The 20,084-nt window shown below is 40.1% G+C and overlaps 1 protein-coding gene and 1 long non-coding RNA gene across 2 annotated transcripts; both read right to left on the bottom strand.

The window, feature by feature from the left end:
* Positions 1-1,453: 1,453 nt before the first annotated feature.
* On the bottom strand, positions 1,454-15,642 carry LOC119513937. Its single transcript, XR_005212724.1, has 4 exons — positions 15,285-15,642; positions 3,437-3,553; positions 2,590-2,689; positions 1,454-1,708 (listed from the first exon to the last, which is right to left on the bottom strand). It is a non-coding gene; the product is annotated as an uncharacterized LOC119513937 (long non-coding RNA).
* A 43-nt stretch (positions 15,643-15,685) lies between these two features.
* Positions 15,686-18,828, bottom strand: LOC119513726 (testis-specific gene 10 protein-like). Its single transcript, XM_037809164.1, has 2 exons — positions 17,906-18,828; positions 15,686-16,967 (listed from the first exon to the last, which is right to left on the bottom strand). Exons 1-2 carry the CDS (start codon positions 18,359-18,361, stop codon positions 16,812-16,814), a joined length of 612 nt encoding a protein of 203 aa, XP_037665092.1. The 5' UTR covers positions 18,362-18,828; the 3' UTR covers positions 15,686-16,811.
* Between the last annotated feature and the right edge of the window lie 1,256 nt (positions 18,829-20,084).

Below are 20,084 nucleotides of genomic sequence, written 5' to 3'. Positions count from 1 at the left end.
TTCTAAGTGCTCTCCTTCAGAGAGCTCAGTCTGTTTTCTTTGAACATATTGCATATGGTCTCCTATCTCAACATTTGCTTTCAAAGACAGTAAACTGACTTAAGTGAAAACAAGCAAGCAAGCAATTACATCATGAAAAATCATATACCCCTAATCGCTTTTTAAAATAATTCCAATCCAAACTGGTCATTGTTTTACTCTGAATCCTTTCAACAAGATTATTTATTTCTATGATATTTTAATCTATTTTTATAATTAAATTTTATTTTATTATTGAAGAATAATAAAGAGTAACTTGCACAAATAGTATCCAAAATGTATGGAAAGTAAATCTCTTGCCTACCTTTGACACCCCCCCACTCCGTCCTTCTCCTCAAGGCCAGTTTATCGTATATCATCACAGAGTTATTCTATGCATATAACAAGCATATCTGGGTATATTTGTGAATATATGCCTTTTCTCTCTTTTAAGACCACAAATGGTATCCAAACTTACCCACTATTCTGCATCTTGCTGTTTTCACTTAAAATATATCTTGGAGATTGTTTTCTTTGGTACACACAGCACTGTCTCATTGTTTTTCATAACTACCATGATGTGATGGTTTTTAAAATAAGTCTTTGATATCCTCTCTTCAAGAGGTGGGGCTTGATTCCCCTCTCAACTGGACTTAGTGACTCCCTTCTAAATAACAGAAAATGGCAGCAACAGTAATGTGTGTCCTTGATCTCTATCTCTTAGATCACTTGCTCTGGGAGAACATCAGCTGCATGTCATTCAGGCAGCCATCTGGAGGGGCCCACGTGGGGAGGAACTGAAGCCTCCTGCCAATAGCCTGTGAGTGACCCATCCTGGAAACAGACCCTCCAGGCCTTGTCAAGCCTTCAGATGACTGCAGGCCTGGCTGACATCTTGACCACAACCCAGAGAGAGACCCTGAGCCAGAAGCACCCAGCTAAGCTGCTCCCAAATTCCTGACCCACAGAAACTGAGATAACAACTGTTTGCTATTTTAAGCTGCTAAGTTTTGCGATAATTTGTTATGCAGCAATAGATGATTAATACACATGCTTAAGATAAATGTCTCCCATCTCCCCTATCATCCCATTTCAACATGAAAAGTCCTCTGTCAGCCATAAAGCATGTCATGGATTTAAGATGTGATAATGATTTCTTGTCCCATCCTCTCTCCCCCACTTTCTGAGAGTGACCAGCACATACCTCTGAAGGTGCTCAAGCCATATTGCCCTGCAGTAAGACCGTGTGGCACGTGGTCTTTGAACCAAGGCTGTGCTGGCCCATCTTGTTTGTTCTCAGGAGGTGATTTCCCCTAAAGATATATTGGTATAGTCATCAGTGCTTCCACCAGAAATGCTATGGGTCAGTGTGGAGAGACATATACTTTTTAGTGTTTGAAATGTTTCCATTTTATTCAGAAAGTTACATCAGCTAAGAAACAAGTCTGGCTATCTGGGTTCCTTCCCTGTCTCTGCTGCTGATCTGGGCAGGCCTCGCTGCAGTGTGGAAAGGACCTGTCAAGTGTACTCTGATGATGAAGACAAAAAAAGATTGTCTTTTCCCCTGGAGTGGGAAGGCAGCTAATAACATTCAGATATTTTGAGATGAAGCTGTTACCATGGGAATGTTTCCATATCTCTCCCTTAATAATGATGCACAGAGACAATGAACAGCATAGTTCTCAGAATCCTAGAAATAAAGGAAACAAGAGAAGGAAAATGAAAGCTGGAATAAAGGGCCCCAAAGAGAGGATGATTCGTTCGGTCAAAACTCTGCCCTGGCTGTTTTCTGAGAGTGTGGGGTGTGTTTGTAGGTCAGCAGTCTTCCCCAAGGGTTAAAGTTCTTATATAGGTCTTGAGTGATCCTGAGGTGGGTGTGGGCTGGGGAGTGGGGTTGGAAAACTGGAGACCTAGAAGGATCCTTCTGAACACTTCTCCATCTTTGTCATGGCAAGAGGTCAAAGCGTTTGAGAAACTGTCCATCCCCAGGGCTTCAGACTGTACCTCGAAGGCTGGGAGCATATTAGGTGCAGTCATTTTCATCCTGCAACCCCAGAATTTTCTATGCTGTAACACCCTCTACAAGAGTTCAAGAGTCATTTCCTAACAAAGAAGGGAGCACTACCTTCCCTTCTACACCAAACTACCCCACTGCTTGAAGCACATGGAGGGGTCCCCTCAGGACACTGCTAACTGAGCTCCTGATACTCCAGGACCCTGAGAAGTCAAGACAGATGACTCACTGATGAGCAAAATAATTTGTCTTTTGTGACAGGAATTTTACTCTTGCCTGCCGTAACCCCATAGCCTTTCTCGGAAGGATATGTTGCCTTTTTTGTTGTTTCTATTTTTTGAGAAGGGGCACCCAAATAGAGCCATCCAACCTGCTAGCTGGGAAATTATTAACTCATAGTGACAAATGGGTAAAGATATGAAGATTGGGAGTCCTTTTAATACAAGCATCACTGAAATATCACATAAGAGGAAAGAAATGGATATACCACTACAGAGCACCCCTGCACACATGACCAGACCTAAGGTGAGACAAGACAACAATGATTGCCCACTCACCTAAATCCTTTTCTGTCAATTCCCCCCAGTCCTAGGTTTGCTTGGAGATGCAGAATCAAAATCAAGGGATTTCTTTTTGTTCTCTTTTAGCTCTTGAGATCTTGAATTGAAACACAACATAAGTAGCACTTGAACTGTTCCAGGAAAGCAGCTGGAGGTTAATCCTCATATGAATACAGCTAAAGGACCAGAGAAGCAATACATACAGCTGTCTTTGTCCCTCCCACCCTCAGCCCAGCCAGGGAACACCCAAAGAGAGCTTCGTGGCCGGCTTCCCAGGTCCCTTGACTTTGGGGTCACCATAGTCCTGCCAGGTAAGGAAGACCCTCCCTGGCAGGTAACATGCCTTCCAATTCTTTGTCATGGACTGCCAGGTGGGCAGGGCTTCTTTGTTTGGGCTTGCAAGTGTCATTTCTGGGAAATAGTGACTTTTGGCCCCAGAAATGTGAACTCTAAAATGTGGCAGAGTCCTGACTACAATGGAAGATGCTATTTGAAGTCTAGCAACACATGAATGGATAAAGAAAATGTGGTATATACATATAATGGAATATTATTCAGCCATAAAAAAGAAATGAAGTTCTGATACATGCGACAATATTGATGAAGCCTGAAGACATCATATTGAGTGAAATAAGCCAGGATGGATATTGTATGAATCCACTCACAGGGATAGCTCGGAGATATTTCAGGTTCAGTTCCAGACCACCACAATAAGTGAGTTCACAATAAAGTGAGTCACACAAATTTTTTTATTTCCCAGTGCATATAAAAGTTATGTTTACACTATACTGTAGTCTATTAAGGGTGCAATAGCATTATGTCTAAAAAAAACAATGTACATTACCTTAATTAAAATGTGACACAGAGATACGAAGCGAGCACATACGGTTGGAAAAACGGTGCCAATAGACTTGCTCGACACAGGGTTTCCACAATCCTTCAATTTATAAAAACCACATATCTGTGAAGCACAACAAAACAAGGTATACCTGTATATGAAATGACTAGAATATGCAAATTTATAGAGACAGAAAGTATAGTCCTGATTACCAGAGGTGGGGAGCATGAAGAATGGGGAGTTAGAGCATAAGAGTTTCTGTTTGGGGCGGTGGAAAAGTTGTGGTAATGGATGGGGGTGAGGGTATTGCAATATTGTGAATGTGATTAATGTCACTGAATTGTATGGTTGGGAGTGGTTGAGATGGGAAATTTTAGGTTGTATATATTTACCATAATTAAAAAACAAAGATTGAGACAATGATAATTAAATGCAATATATGATCCAGGAGTGAATCTAATAATGGAGGAGAAAATACCTAATAGGATTGTGCCGGTTTAAATGCATTTTGTCCCCCAAACACCATTGTCTTTGATGTAGTCTTGTGGGACAGACTTTTGGTGCTGATTAGATTTGCTTGGAATGTGCCCCACCCAGCCGTGGGTGGTGACCCTGGTGGGATACTCCCATGGAGGTGTGGCCCTGCCCATTCAGGGTGGGCCTTGATCAGGGGAGCCATATAAACGTGCTGACTCAATGAGACTGAACGCAGTGCAGCTGTGAGTGATGTTATTTGAAGAGGAGCAAGCTTGCTAGAGAGGAATGTCCTGGGAGAAGCCATTTTGAAACCAGAACTTTGGAGCAGACGCCATTGGCTATCCTCCAGTGAAGGTACCCGCCCGATTACTGATGTGTTACTTTGGATACTTTATGGCCTTAAGACTGTAACTGTATAGCCAAATAAACCCCCTTTTTATAAAAGCCAATCCATCTCTGGTGTTTTGCATTCCACAGCATTAGCAAACTAGAACAAGGATATTATTGGTATAATTGAAAAAATTGGAATATAGACGGCACACTTTTTATCAATGTTAAGTTTCTTGTCCTTGATAACTGTACTAATATGATTACATAAGTGAATATTCTTGTCTTAGGAAATATGCATGCAAGTATTAAGTGTTAAAGGAGAATGATATTTGCAATCTACTCTCAAATGTTTACAAAATAGATAGATGACAGACAGGTAAGTAGGTAGACAGACAGATGATAGAAAAAGAATACAGAAAAACAGAAAATGTGGCAAAATGTTAAAAGTTGGTAGATCTGAGTAGGGAGTATTTTGGAGTTTTCTATATTGTTTTTACATTATGTTTGCAACTTTCCTGTAAGTTTGAAATTATTTCAAGATAAAAAGTTAAAAAAAAAAAAAAAGATGCTGTCTCTGCACCTGGTTGGCAACAGTTACAACCTAGCAAATTTTCAGCTACCATTTATACACAATAGGTGAGCACAGCTTTCATGCTGCTTGAGATGAACACCTATTCTGTTCCAAGCACATCATCATTCCACAGCATACTTTTCAAATTCAGCGCCTACTTTGATATTCTTTATAAAGAACATGTGTCTGAATTTGTACATACTGTTCTAGTTTGCTAATGCTGCTGGAATGCAAAACACCAGAGACGGATTGGCTTTTATAATAGGGGGTTTATTTGGTTACACAGTTACAGTCTTAAGGCCATAAAGTGTCCAAGGTAACACATCAGCAATCGAGTCACTTCACTGGAGGATGGCCAATGGTGTCCGGAAAACCTCTGTTAGCTGGGAAGGCATGTGGCTGGCGTCTGCTGCAAAGTTCTGGTTTCAAAATGGCTTTCTCCCAGGACATTCCTCTCTAGGCTGCAGTTCCTCAAAAATGTCACTCTTAGTTGCACTTGGGATACTTGTCCTCTCTCAGCTTCTCTGGAGCAAGAGTCTGCTTTCAACGGCCATCTTCAAAATGTCTCTCATCTGCAGCTCCTGTGCTTTCTTCAAAATGACTCTCTTGGCTGTAGCTCCTCTTCAAAATGTCACTCACAGCTGCACTGAGTTCCCTCTGCCCGTCAGCTCATTTATATGGCTCCACTGATCAAGGCCTACCCTGAATGGGTGGGGCCACGCCTCCATGGAAATTATCTCATCAGAGTTATCACCCACGGTTGGGTGGGGCGCATTTCCATGGAATCACTCAAAGAATTACAATCTAATCAACACTGATAGGTCTGCCCACACAAGAGTACCTCAAAGATAATGGTGTTTGTGGGGACATAACACATTCAAACCGGCACATATACCAAGCTGGAGGAATTTCCTTCAGTGAGGTGATTGCTGATCTCCAGGCCCAGAAGTATGAGGCACAGAGGCAGTTGAATTCCTTCAGCCCAAATGAAACTAAATACTTTTGATATATGAATCATTCAAGGTCCAAGTTGAACACCACTTCTTCCATAAAGCTTTCTGGGAGCTTCCCAACTGGAGAAAATTTTCCCTTTGTTGGAATTCCCATTGCACTTGATTTTATCCTTATAGTTTTTTATCATTTTTCTGCCTGTAATAGATATTTATATCTTGCCACTCTACTTTATTGGAAGATCTTTGAATCAGCACTCTTCACTATAACTATTTCATCTTTATTTCTCACAATACCCAGCATAGCACCTTGTATACAGAAAGCTGCAAATATATGTTTCTGAATGAATCAATGACCAAGTAGTATGGAATCCCTTCTGATAAACTGAGTATAGCAGGAGGAAAGAGAGTGTTGAACTCAGGCAGGGAGCCTGGCTGACCAGGTGACTTGAAGAAAGACTCAGACTCCAATTCTCAGGCCTGTGACCACTGGATCCGAATTGTCTGAGCCCCTGCCTTTCTGAAGTTGATTTTGTTAATGCTCAGCTGTCCTGCCTTCTAGGCAAGAAATATTTTTGTTTCCCTTCAGTTTTATTTCCTCATTCTGTCCAATAAACTGCTCTGACTTCCACAGAGTTCTAAGGCAAATGGTTTGAAGTTTCTCATTCATTCATTTATTTATTCAAAAAATATTTACTGAGCACCAACTATGTGCCAAATATATTGTTCTAGGCCTTGAGGATACAGTGGTGTTAAGACAGACAAAGCCCTTCTCTCACAGAGCTTATATTCAAGCAGGGGAAACAGGCACTCAACAAATGCCTAAACACACATGAAAATATAACAAAACCAGGTGGTGAGATGCAGAGAATCCAGGGTGAAGTAAGAATGAGTTTCTGGGTGGCTTCTTCAGATTAGATGGTCTGGAAGAACTTTTCTCTGTGGAGATGACATTTAAACAGAGATGTGAATGACGAGTGAGGCACCTTTGAAAAATCAGAGGAAGGAGCATCCCACGCAGAGAACAACTAATGCAAAGGCTCTGAAGCAGGCATGAAACAGGTCTGGCAACAGAAAGAAGACCCATGGACTAGAGAGTGGTTGGTGAGGGGAAGAGGAAACAGGGAGGTCAGAGAAACAAGCAAGAGCAGCCCAAGTAGGATTTGTTTGTTTTTTTTTTTTTTAAATAAATTCAAAGTTATATGAACAGTTGCAAAAACAATACTAGCCCCATACACAGAATTCCATCATACCCTGACCACCCTCCCCCGATAGCTCAATCCACCACCTTAACATGCTGTCACATCGCTATTTCTTTCCCTCCCTCCCTCCCTATCTATCATCCATCATCTATTGCTCTGTCTTCTGAACGTAAGAGTTAGCTGCACACATCCTTGAACATACACTATAATTCACGTATACACTTCCCATGAACAAGAACATTCTTTTATGCAATCCCATTAAGTGCAGCTAAGAAGTACAAGAGATTCAACGATACAAAGCTTACATTCTATATTTCCTTTTCCTTATGTCTCAACTGTGTCCCTTTGAGCCACCTGTCCTCTATCCTCCAGACCCATCCAAGTTCATCCTTAGCATTCAATTGTCATCTAGTTAGACTTTTTTTTTTTTTTTTTGCAGTTGTGGAAACATATATACAGCCTAAATCTTCCCATTCCACCCCCTCCCTAGCCTTTCATTAGTGGGATTAATCATGTTTAGAATGTTGTAATGCTCTTTCCCACCATCCATTACTAGAAATTTCCCTTCACCTCAAACAGCAACCCTACACTCATTTCTTAACTCCCCATTGCCCCTTCCCCCATTTCTCTTAACCCAAACTCTACTTTTCATCTCTATGGTTATATTCTCTGATAATTTCTTTGTGTTTACTGTGGGGCTTAAAATTAACCTCTTAAATCCATATCAGTCTTGTTTTTCTTTGATACCACCTTCACTTCAATAGGATACATAAACTATGTTCCTATACTCCTTCATTCCCCCACCTTTATATAGTTGTCTAAAATTACATATTTTACATTGAGTTCAAAACCACTGATTTGTCCTTAGAGTTGGTGTATTTTATATCACGTAGGAAGTAAATAGTGGAACTACAGTTCAAAAATTATTGACTTCTATTTGTATTCCATTGTGGTTGGAGAATGTGCTTTGAGTATATTCAAAAAAAAATTTTTTTTTTAATTTCTTGAGGCTTATTTTATGTCCCAGCGTATGGTCCCTTCTGGAGAAAGATCTGTGATCACTAAAGAAAAATGAGTGTCCTGGTGATTTGGGATGTAAGGTACTATATATGTCTGTTAAAATTCTCTGTTTCTCTTTCTCCTTTCCCTGTCTCTCCGCCGGCAGGGCTCCCCTCAGAATCTGAAGTAGGGCAGGTCTTTCATCGGCAAAGTCTCTCAGCATTTGTTTGTCTGTGAAAAATTTAAGCTCTCCCTCAAATTTGAAGGAGAGTTTTGCTGGATAAAGTACTCTTGGTTGGAATTTTTTCTGTCTCAGAATTTTAAATATGTCATGCCACTGCCTTCTCGCCTCCATGGTGGCCGCTGAGTAGTCACTACTTAGTCTCCTTTGTATGTGGTGAATTGCTTTTCTCTTGCTGCTTTCAGAACTTGCTCCTTCTCTTCAGTATTTGACCATCTGATCAGAATATGTCTTGGACTGGGTTTATTTGGATTTATTCTATTTGGAGTTCGCTGGGCATTTATGCTTTGTGTATTTATATTGTGTAGAAGGTTTGGGAAGTTTTCCCCAACAATTTCTTTGAATACTCTTTCTAGACCTTTACCCTTCTCTTCCCCTTCTGGCACACCAATGAGTCTTAAGTTTGGACGTTTTATTTCATCTATCGTATCCCTGAGATCCATTTCGATTTTTTTCGATTTTTTTCTCCATTCTTTCTTTTGTTCTTTCATTTTCTGTTCTGTGGGCTTCTAGGACACTGAGATGTTGTTCAGCTTCCTCTAGTCTTGTATTGTGAATATCCAGAGGCTTTTTAATTTGGCCAACAGTTTCTTTTATTTCCATAAGATCTTCTATTTTCTTATTTACTCTTGCAACGTCTTCTTTATGCTCTTCGAGGGTATTCTTTATGTCACTTATATCCTGGGCCATGGTCTTCTTGATGTCCTTTAAATCCTCTGCCATGTTTTCGTTCCTCGATTGTAGTTCTTTGATTAATTTTGCGAGGTACAGTGTATCTTCTGATATTTTGATTTGTGTGTTTGGAGTTGGATTCTCCATATCTTCTGGTTTTATCATATGCATTAAGATTTTCTGTTGTTTTTGGCCTCTTGGCATTTGTTTTGCTTGATAGGGTTCTTTCAACTTGTAAAGAAAAAGGGATATCGATTTAATTTTTCAGGAACACAGTTTGGTCACATACACTTTCTCTGACTAACCAGCAGATAGCATCTGTGAGCCACTATATCCCTCAAGTCAGTTCTCAACCATGTTCCCACGGTGTGAGGGGAAATGATTCTTGTGGGTTCAGTTGGAGAACTCAGTTTGGGTGTGTTGCTGGAGCCGCCCGCCCTGGATGTGGGGCGTGTGTCCGGGTGGCCAGGGAGGAAGGGCAGTTTTAATGTTCAAATCCCCCAGGATCCCAGAGATTCAAGGCCGCCGCAAGAGTCTAAGCCTTCATTTCAGTTCAGCCCCAGACCCTCTCTCTCGCTGATCCACAAACCACCGGACTTGGCGTAGCGTCCCTGGGTTCTCCAAGCGGATCCCCTCTCCCAGCTGCAATCCTCCAGGAGCTCAGCTGAGGGAATGCCATGCTACGTCACCAGTGCGTGCCATCCGTCAAGGGAAGCCCCAGGCTGCCGGGCCGTGTGGTGGCGTGCTCTCAGCCTGAGGCAAAAATGGCCCAACGGGGCGTCTCAGCCCCCTCCTCCTCGCACAGTTCCTCCTTCCCAGCTCCAGGACAACTGGCGGGGCTCTGGGCTCTGGGCACGGCCCCGGGCAGGAATTTATCCAGCCCTCCGGGGGGCCAGCTGCTAGCTGTGGGGTTTCTTTCTGCTTCTGGCTCTCCCCTCCGTTCCCCTGGCCCCAAGGGTATCTGCTACGGGCTATCTTCCTGGCCAGACACCGAGAGGCTGGCCCAGCCCCTTTCTGCTGTGTTTTACTGCATGGTTCCCACAATCTCAGCTGGAGCCGCTCCTGGGTTTTTCCCTTTTTTTTTTTTTTTTAAAGAGCCAGCTGGTCTCCAAACGCTGAACCCTGGCTTCCCCAGCCCGCCACGCGGCTGCGGGTCTTCCAGCCAGCTTACTCACTCGTTTCAGAATGCCAACTCCTGTTTTCACCAAGTATATAGCCCCTCTGGAGCTAGGAGCCCTCGTCCAGCTGGCGCATCGCTGTAACCGGTATTCTAGGTCACTTTCCAGTTTTTAGCTAGTGTTTTTCACGGAGGCGTTTTTTTCACCCTGTCTCAGCTAGCCGCCATCTTAGTTTCTCCCCAAGTAGGGTTTTTAAGCCAGGGTAAGGAGTCTGAATTTTGTTTAAGTGTTATGGGAAAACACTAAAGGGTTTTAAGCATAGTAGTGACAAGACGGCTGCTGTAAATAGAATGGACTTTAAAAGGAAACGAACAGAAGTGAGAAACCAATAGTTTCTGTTGTATTAGTCCAGGTGGAAAGGGGTGGAGGCCTGAACCTGGCTGTTGGTAGTGGAGATGGACATAAGTGGATAGATACATGTTGTGGAAGGAGAATCAACTGGACTTGTGGATGGTGATGGAAGATAACTTCCAGAGTTTTGCCTTGAGCAATTATGTAGATGGGCGGTGCTCTCTGTTAAAACTGAGAAGACCCGGGGAAAGGGGAAGTTAGTGCTGGATATCAAGGGCTCTGTTTAAGGTGCCAAAGACATCCAAGAGGAAAGAACAGGAAGGAAATTGAAATTAGGAGTCTGTATTTCTGGAGTGAGGTCAGGGCTAGTAACACCTATTTAAGTCAGTGGTGATTGTATTTAAAGTCAAGGGGCTGCTAATAGAAATGAGCTATTCCAAGTGCCAAGATCTTAATTTCTAACTACCACTCTCCAAGATGTATCTCCAGAGTAACTTAGAGAAATGGCCAATGCCAGGATTAGGGCGGAAAGTAGAGGATGTTGCCTGGGAAGAAAACAAGTTGCCTGGAACAACTTTGTAGTGACAGAAAGTAAGGAAGTGCTCAGAAAATAATGGGGCACATGTTGAAAAGGAACAGGAGCCAACTTGAAGAAGCGCCCAATGGCTAAATCTGGGATAAAAACAGAGGAGCAACTGTTGAGCAACAAAATAATGATAGTAATAGATTATGACTTCATAAAATAAAGTAAATACCCTGAGTCCACACTAGGGTAAATAAATAATTGAATAGGGAAAAAGGCATTGTTCTCCCGTATAGCAGATTCCCAATTAAAAAATGTAAAAGGAATGATGGAAGTAGAAAATTTGGCAAATACCACAGTAGTTGTTCTGGGTGAGATCAGCAGTAGTCAAAACCACATTGAGATACCAGTTCACTTTCAACTAGGAATGGCTGCAACACAAAAAGATAATAAATGTTGACGAGGATGTAGAGAAACTGGAACCCTCATACATTGCTCATGGGAATGTAAAATGGGGCAGGGCTAGGAAAATAGTTTGGCAGTTCCTCAACAAGTGAAACATAGAGTTAGCATATTACCCAGCAATTTTACTCCTAGGTATATACTCAAGGGAAATGAAAATATATGTCCATAATAAAACTTACATACAAGAGTTCATAGCATTATTCATAATAGCCCAAAAGTGGAAACAAACCAAATGACCATCAAATGATAAATGGATAAACAAAAGGTGGTATATCCATACAATGCTATTCAGCCATAAAAAGGAATGGAGTTCTAACACGGTACAGATGGATGAACCTTGACAATATTATGCCAGTCACAAAAGACCACAAATTTTATTATTCCATTTATACAAAGTGCTAAAATAGGTAAATCTTATTATTTTTGCAACTTTCTTAATGTTTGAAATTATTTTAAAATATAAAGTTAAAAAAAAAAAAAATAAGGGTCCCAACTGAGATAACATAGAGACAGCATATAGATAGAGAAGTTAAGCCAGGATCAAACCTTGGGCTACTCTATCATTGAGTCACTCCAACATTCAGAGATTAAGCAGAGCTTGAATAGCCAGCAAGAGACTGAGAAAGTTGCCAGTGAGATAGAATGCAGCTGTTTGTGCTGCCTGCCAAGACAATAGGGGTGAGGGACATTTTGTTGGCCGTGATACTCAGAGAGCTTGAACAAGACATTTCTCAGATACATTTAGGGGGAAAAAAAATTGGCTGGCACCCCTGCTTCTCCAGCACTCCTAGATTAGTGGTTCAGCTCTTCTCAAGTGCAAGAAGGGCAGAGGCTTGCTGCCCTGTGGTACTCACAGTGGGGAAGCAGATCTACACTCCTGGGGAAGAAGGTTGAAGTAACACCCACCAGGAGGCTACTTCATACCAGGAATGGATTTCAGTGAAAGTGCACAACAGTCCTAATTTTCATTTTATAAATGGGGAAGAAGAGCCAGAAAGGTCAAGTAATTTGCACAAGGATCATGACAAAATTGGGATTCAAACTCAGGTCTTAACTCTTAAGTCCATTCTTTCCTACTTCTCCACCCACAACCTAGTGAACTCCCAATGCCACTAAGAGATCATTTAATTTCCAGAGATACTAGTCATAGTCCCAGAAGGACTGCAGTGACTGAGCAAAGTTACTTCTCAACAAAGTATTGCACAAATCAAGAAAATGGAATTAGAAGCATGCAGACTGATACGCACCCCCCCTAGGTACTTTAAAAGTAGGCAGGAATGTGGCAGGCAGGGGCAAAGATCTGGGACTCAGGTCACTGCCAGTACGGCTGTGGCCGGGCACTGTGGAGACTGGATCAGTTTCCCTAGGTTCAGTCCCTTGGGGGAAGTGGACAGGGCATTTTGCAGAGACCTACCTAGTACATTACTTTCCTGCTTAAAACTCTCTAGAGAGAGCAAAAGAGAGGGTCTCTGGACAAAGCACAGGTGAGGGCAGGGGTACATATTGCAATTAGGGGGATAAAGTGGACAGATGCACACTAAATGCCAGGACTCTTAGTTCTCTTTACCCATTCAGCTCCTAGACGCTGGCAGCCTGGCCTTGACCCTACTGAGATGGAAAGGATGAGAAGCCGAGAAGACAGGGTTCTAAGGAGGGGAGCAGCATCTACAAAAGCTCCAATAGAGAATGAGCAAGGTGCACTCTTAGAACTGAAAGACATTCTCCATGGCTACAGCACAGTCACAGGGAGAGTGTAGATTTGGCTGCAAAGAAACCTGGGGCCAGCTCTGCAGGGCCTTGCAAACCACCTCAAGATTTGAATTTTATTCTCAGGACAAGGGAAATACTGAAGGGTTGTTTTAATTTTTTTCAGTTATACATATGCATAATTATTGCCTTAAAAAATTGACCACTGTATTGCTAGTAGATTTATATCTTAGTTATCCAAACATATGGTAACCTCTTTGAGGGCAAAGACTGTGAACTACAGTCAATCATTATTTGTATATTCCATATTCTCAGTCATTCCCGAACACATGCAAAATGGCAAAATAATTTGAGTCACCCAATGCACATGTTTCCAGTTGAAGTCAAACAAGGGGACACTCCCCCTTCTTGTTTCCGCTTCTTGTTTCTCTCCTTTTTGTGGTATATTCAGCACCACACTTTTTGCACTTTTGTGCTTTTTTGTGGGTGATTTCACTGTTTAAAAAGGCCCCCAAGCATAGAGCTGAAGTACTGTCTAGTGTTCTTAAGCACAAGAAGGTTGTGATGTGCCTGAGAGAAAATGCGTATTTCAGATAAGCTTCCTTCAGGCATGAGTTACAGTGCTGTTGGCCACAAGTTCAAAGTTAATTAATCAACATATAATGTCTTTAAACAGAAACACACATAAAACAAGGTTATGTATTGATCAGTTGTTGAAATGCGATCAAAGGCTCACAGAAACCTAACCCTGGATTTCTCCTAGAAGCAATGGTTCAGTATTCACTGATTCAGTGTTCTCAGTGACTTTATAGAACATAACTACCATGAATAACAAGAATCAACTGTACTTGATTTCCTCAATATCTAATGTAGTAGTTTTCAAATCTGAATGTGCCTCAGAATCATGGGGTGGGGTCGTTAACACATTATTTGTTGGGCCGCATTCTCCAAGTTTCTGATTCGTAGGTCAGGGGTGGGACCTGAAAAGCATATTCCTTACAAGTTCCTAGGTGATTTGACCACACTTTGAGAATCTGGGGGAAAAATAAGAGATCTGAGAAGGAGTCAGTAAATAGAGTAAGTGGATGTGTGGAGATACACACAGACACTTAAGATCTAGACAGTACATGGAAGTGGCTGGGATGCAATTGGCTAGAAGTTAAAGAAATCCCAGAGGCAGATTAGAGAATGAGATAGGTGGGAGTTTTTCCCCTATTAAAGGCTCTAATCCAAAGTACTTTTCCATTTATAAATAAAAAGTGAAGCAATTTTTTTCAAAATTAACAACTAAAGAATAATTAAAAAGTGTTGAGTGTTTTAAAAAGATTAGTTTTATTCCTACTTCCCTTGATTATCTGTACCTGAAATCAACCTAACTCATTCCTCTAAACAGACACCATCAATTACCTGGTGACAAGCTATCAGAAATTGAGGCAAAATGCCTCAGAGGAACTGAAATCAGTGATAGAATACATTATGGAACAATGTCACCAGTACTTGGACCTATGAAAAAGTAGAACAAAATTTCCACCATCACCTTTGGGTAGCAATTAGCTGTGAGAATGAACAAGCTCAGTCCAATGAGCAAATACCATACTGTTTTTTTTTTTTTTTTCATTATTGTGTTCAATTATCCTTACCACAAACACTTTGCATGCAACTATTTCAAAGTGTTGGTTTAATTAAGACCATCCTTTTGGTTAGTAAATAAATGTTTGTGCTTTTATATACATATATTTGTGTGCCTCTTCGTATATATGCCATCTTCACTGTTGGACTTCAGCCACTGGCTATGCTAAAGGAGAAGATAAAATCTCCAGAGCAAAATACTGCCTTTGGGAAATACAGCTAGGAACTGAAACGGCACCACGAAATTAGGAAGTGTTCCCTATGCAAAACCTCTCCTTTTATATTCTTTTATCAGTTGCAACAAATAACACCATACCAGTGCAAGGTGCTAATAACAGGGTGGTAAATAAGAACTCTGTATTTTATGCATGAGGTTTCTGTATTTTTTTATTAGAGAAGTTGTAAACCTACAAATTCTCTAATAAAAAATAAACATTTAAACAAACAAAAACAAAACCAAAACCCTCTCCTTTCAGTAAGGTGCCCATATGTTCTCAACCAAAAATAACTGGGGCAAACGGACTGACAAGTCTGAGTGTGTCACCAGAGGAGCAAAGAGACAGTTTTTGAAATTGGGACTGCATTAGAGAAATCTGTGATACATAGCTGTGATACTCACAGGTCAGAGACTTCCACAAAGCTGAGAGCCAAACAGGTTAACAGACATCCATGTTCACTGATGGTGACTTTTGATAAAGAGTTAAAAAGACAAGAATTACTTGCAGCTCTTGAGGTTTCAAGAAGTTGGGTTATTGGGACTTTGAATCCGGGGATCAAGGCATTTGGAAAGGTCATGCTACCTGTCTGGAGAATTCTCAAACTATAAACATTAAATACATTTAGCATCTTGACTGGCGGTGTTTCTCAAAAAATACCTAGCCTTGTGCCAGCTTTAACACATGGACTGTTAAAAATTAAAGTATAATACCAAATAAGTAAATATGTTAACAAGAACTGATTTTTAAGAGTTGCTTATATATTTTTTTTTTTTTTTTTTTTTTTTTTTTTTTTTTTCTGCTGGAATATTTTAATTAACTACTAAAATGCTTTCAAAGAACTTCCAATAACATGGGAAAATGCTCACAGTATATAATTAAGTGAAAGTGGCCAAATATACAGCCTTATTCAGGATGATCTCAAATACACAGAAAGCTTACATACACACAGAAAAATTTCTGCTTGAAAACATCTATATTAATAACAGATTTCTTTGTGTTATGAAATTATGGGTGATTTCAATTTTCTTCATATTCTTTTTCCAAGGTTTTCTTTGTTGTTGTTGTTGCTGTCTTGTTTTATTATCATTTTTGTTTTACCTGAGCTTGCAATATCCTTACAAGCAGGAAATTAGAAAACAAGTGCAGGGAAAGAACTTGATTGATTATTTGTCCTGGCAAGTGATTACAATCCATGTACCACAGACCCCTGAAGGACCAAAGCAGGACTCTTCGAGTTCATATGGGGACAAAGTATTTTCTGTAGTTTTAATAACATATTTCACACTCACATGAACTGTTTTCAAATACTCATGGATGCACTGAAATTCAACATTCCTGAATCTACAGAACTTCTAATTCTCACAACAGATACTATAAGTATAATCATTCACATATAAGTTTTTTAAAACTCATTCCCTATACTTACTAACTGTAGGCTTCTTTAACTGGTATTTCTTCTGCTACCATACCAGTATGCAGGAAATGCCAAGTTCCATTACATATCTCTATTTCTCTGCTATGATTTTTCATTATTTCCTAAATCACCTTTTTTTTTAGCTATTGTCAAACCTGCACTTTATGCTTTCTTACATTGTTCACATAACAGAATAGAAGTAAAGTTACAAAGGTAAATTAAATAATTAAGTACCAAAGACAAAGATGCTCTCTACCCAGAGGGCTTTGAAAAAGCTATTTCAGTTAAACCTTGAGGCTTTTGCAAAATTTAAGATTAAGACTGGTAGGTAAGTGTGACACACTACTTTGATTGATCTTGGGGAAATCATTTAATGTGTACTGAGGTTTCTACAACTGCTTCATAATAATCATCTTAGAAATTAAAGTCAACAAATAACTTAATTTTCATTATAAAGTACACTACAGAAAGCAGAGCTATTAGTACACTACTAGTTGTTTAAAGGTAATTTAGTTTACCTCAAAGAATTATTCTCTGCTTTTTGTCTGCCAAGTTCACTTTCGGTATCCATTGCCTTTCTTGCTAGTGATTTCATTTCTTTTTCCACAGTGGTTATGGTTTCCTTCATCAAAGTCATATTTGACATTTGCTCCATACGTTCATCATCAAGCTATGCAAGTAGAATCACATGGTTACCGTCATCACTGAAAAGCCTTAGAAATCATCCAAAAGAGACATACTCACTTTGTACAATATGTGGTTTATGGCAAGATTTACATAAAGAGAAGATCAGGTTAGACCTGAATACTTCGAGAGGTTTTATGGATGAGGGATTGTGTAGTATGAACAAGTAAGCTACTGTATAAAGTTTCTATAAAAGCTATCATGGTACATCAGTGTACATTTTTCCATCCAGTTCAATGTGACCATAGCAAACATATCTTATTTGCAAAAGGATTTTTCCTTGTGGCCCAACATTAACAAATTACACAATAAAGTGGTATTATGAAAATAACAATTGTTTCTCCCATCTACTGCTTTTTTAACTCACAATAACATATTACAAATGAACTTAAAAAATATTCAATCAAATTTGGTAACAAAATCAAATTCCCTTAACTGTATTTATACAGCATCTCAAATAGATATTCACAGCACCTTAAATCCCTGATTAGTAAAAAGGTGATGATTCATATTGAGACTTATGTTTTTTCATTAGTTTTGATTTCTACATATTTCTCTCTACTCTCTGTAACCTTTAGGTAGAATAAGCCATTTTCTCCATATCTGACAATATTATCTTAATGAAAGAGGAGGATGAGAAAGTTGCTAAAACCACTGAGAATGTATCCCAAATGGTTTACAAAAAAAGAACACACTTTACAACCTAACATACAAAAGAATTTACTCACATTTTTAGAAGGAAACAAACAAGTGAAAAAGTGACCAATTACACCATACGTACCACTTTACACATTTTAGGACTACAAACACTATATAGTAAGTTATCTCAGAAAAATAAAAGAACAACTTCTTTGAACACAGAAAAGGAGAAAGGGAAGCCTTTAAAAGATAATAGCCAAAAGCACAAAAGCGATTTTTCTTTACGTTATGAACTGTACACTCCAGCTCCTCTATCCTCTGTTCCAGGTGAGCCTTCTCATTAAATGCTGTCTCTTGGGCAATCTTTAGCCTTTCTCTCAGACTGTCTCGTTCTGTGGTCATTCTTCGTAAATCAGTGAAGGCTACATCTCTTTCTGTCTCGACCCGCCGGAGGATAGCATGCGCTGTTGTTGATTTAGGAGATTTGCAGTTTTTCATCATTTCTCGTCGAAGTCGGGCAATTTCTTCCTGTGCCTGCTCATAAAGAAGAAAGGTCTTGTCTCTCTCAGATGTGAGAACCTTGACATTACCCTGAATTTCTGCCAAATGACGCTCATACTTTTCCAGCATGCATTTAAGCTCTTCACGATCTCTTGTGGTCTTGAAAAGCTCTACGTCACAATTTGCAGCCCGGGAAGATGGAGATGGCCGTCTTGGACTTTTAGATCTACTTCTGATCATCTTTCTCAAATTTTGAGCTTCACTCTTGTAGTAATCTCTGTCTGCTTCTAAAGTCTTGACAAAGGAATCAAGTAGATCTAAGCCTTTTTATTGTATCCTCCAATACTACTATATTATTTCGTTGGCAAATGAGTTCAATCTGTAATTTCAATGTATCGATGAATCTATCTTGGTTTCTCACTTCTTGTTCTAGTTGGAGATTATTCTGGAATTTTTCAGCTTCAGAAACTGGAGCCCCTAAACCAAAATCATGTTCTTTGGTGGTACCCTGGCGCTCCGAGCTCCTGCTCCGGCTTCGCGGCCCGCCACCCGCCCCGGAGCTCATCCCGGTGACTGCCAGGCCTCGGCCTCAGCCCGGGAGCCGGGCCCTCCCCGACTCCATCCTCCGCCCCCAAATCGACCTGGTCCCGCCCCGGCGGAGGCGGGGAAAGGCGGGTCGCTTATATATTTTAAAGACACCTTTATAGTGACTTTTACTAATACAAGTAAGACAAAAGGGGCATTAAAGCTAATACCAGTTGCCTTCTGAGGACTTGTTTAGGAAAGATTTATGCTCTGTTACAGAGCTTAAGCCACTTACCTCTATTTCCCCCACTGCTAGTCATTATTCAGTTGCCATCCTCAGGTCAGGAAAGTTTTCATTTCATTCAGGCTTGGCTCATCTGTATAATTTCTTTTTGGTATGTCCCCTGACAAGTAATGTATAGATATGTGCAAACAGACATCCACACTCCTTCTCCCTTTTTTTTTCATAGGCCATTTCAGAATGGTTATGTACTCCCCAAATTCCTAACATCAAAGCCCATTCCTATTGTAACATTAATAAGCATCAACAATGTGGGATGCTCATTTTTTGGTCAAATATGAAAAAGGAAGCCAGGTGAATGGAAAGAAGCAATAAACCCTTGATGTGCTAAGTAAGACTAAGTTACTACATTATGCCACTGGCCTACAAACTTTCAAAGTGATGTTTCTTCATATCATTAAGACTTTGCAGCAAGTGGCCTCAGAATTGTCCATTTAAGAGAATGCAATTGATGTGAAGTGAAAGATTTCCTTTCAGTGCTCAAGTTCCTATTTTCCTCATTTTTCCTTAGTACCCTTATAGCTTGCATCTTCTGAACAATTAATAGAAGCCAGAAGTCTATTACTGTATTTTTTCACTTATTTTCTCACATTTAGTCCCTAACGTGGATCTGAAATAGAGAAAAATACGTGCATGTGTCTGTAGGTGAAAAGGAGAAACAAGTGGGCATTCTCTCTGCTAATCCACCCTTCTTGGACTGACAGTGTGAGGAAGGCTGTCAGGCTTAGTGAGGGGACATGCCAAGAGCCAGGTCTGTCTTCTTCTGAATCAAAGATAATTAAACTTCAAAAAATTAAGAAAGAAAAATCTGCATAAATAAACATACCACTTTTCATTTCTTGGGAAACTACCTTCTTTGCTGTTTCTCATAAACATAACAATCAATAAAGTACATCCATTTAAGACAACACTTTAGTCTAAACAAGGACTGAAAGTTGTGTAACTGAAAAATTTGATAAATGGGAAACTCTCAGAAAATAATAAAAATGAGGAGTCACTAGATTTTTGTTTAACTTTCCTTTCCCTCAAATTTAGAATGAAATGTGGTGTAGGGGGAGACAGGGAAGGTATGAAGGTATATATGGCACATATTATTTTATAAGTGAGTTATGCTGTTTACTAGTTGCTCAAGAAATG

This window comes from Choloepus didactylus, chromosome 18, assembly GCF_015220235.1.
Source record: "Choloepus didactylus isolate mChoDid1 chromosome 18, mChoDid1.pri, whole genome shotgun sequence".
Lineage (NCBI taxonomy): Eukaryota > Metazoa > Chordata > Mammalia > Pilosa > Megalonychidae > Choloepus > Choloepus didactylus.
Note: the sequence above shows the minus strand (reverse complement) of the source record. Positions and strands in the feature narration are given on the sequence as shown.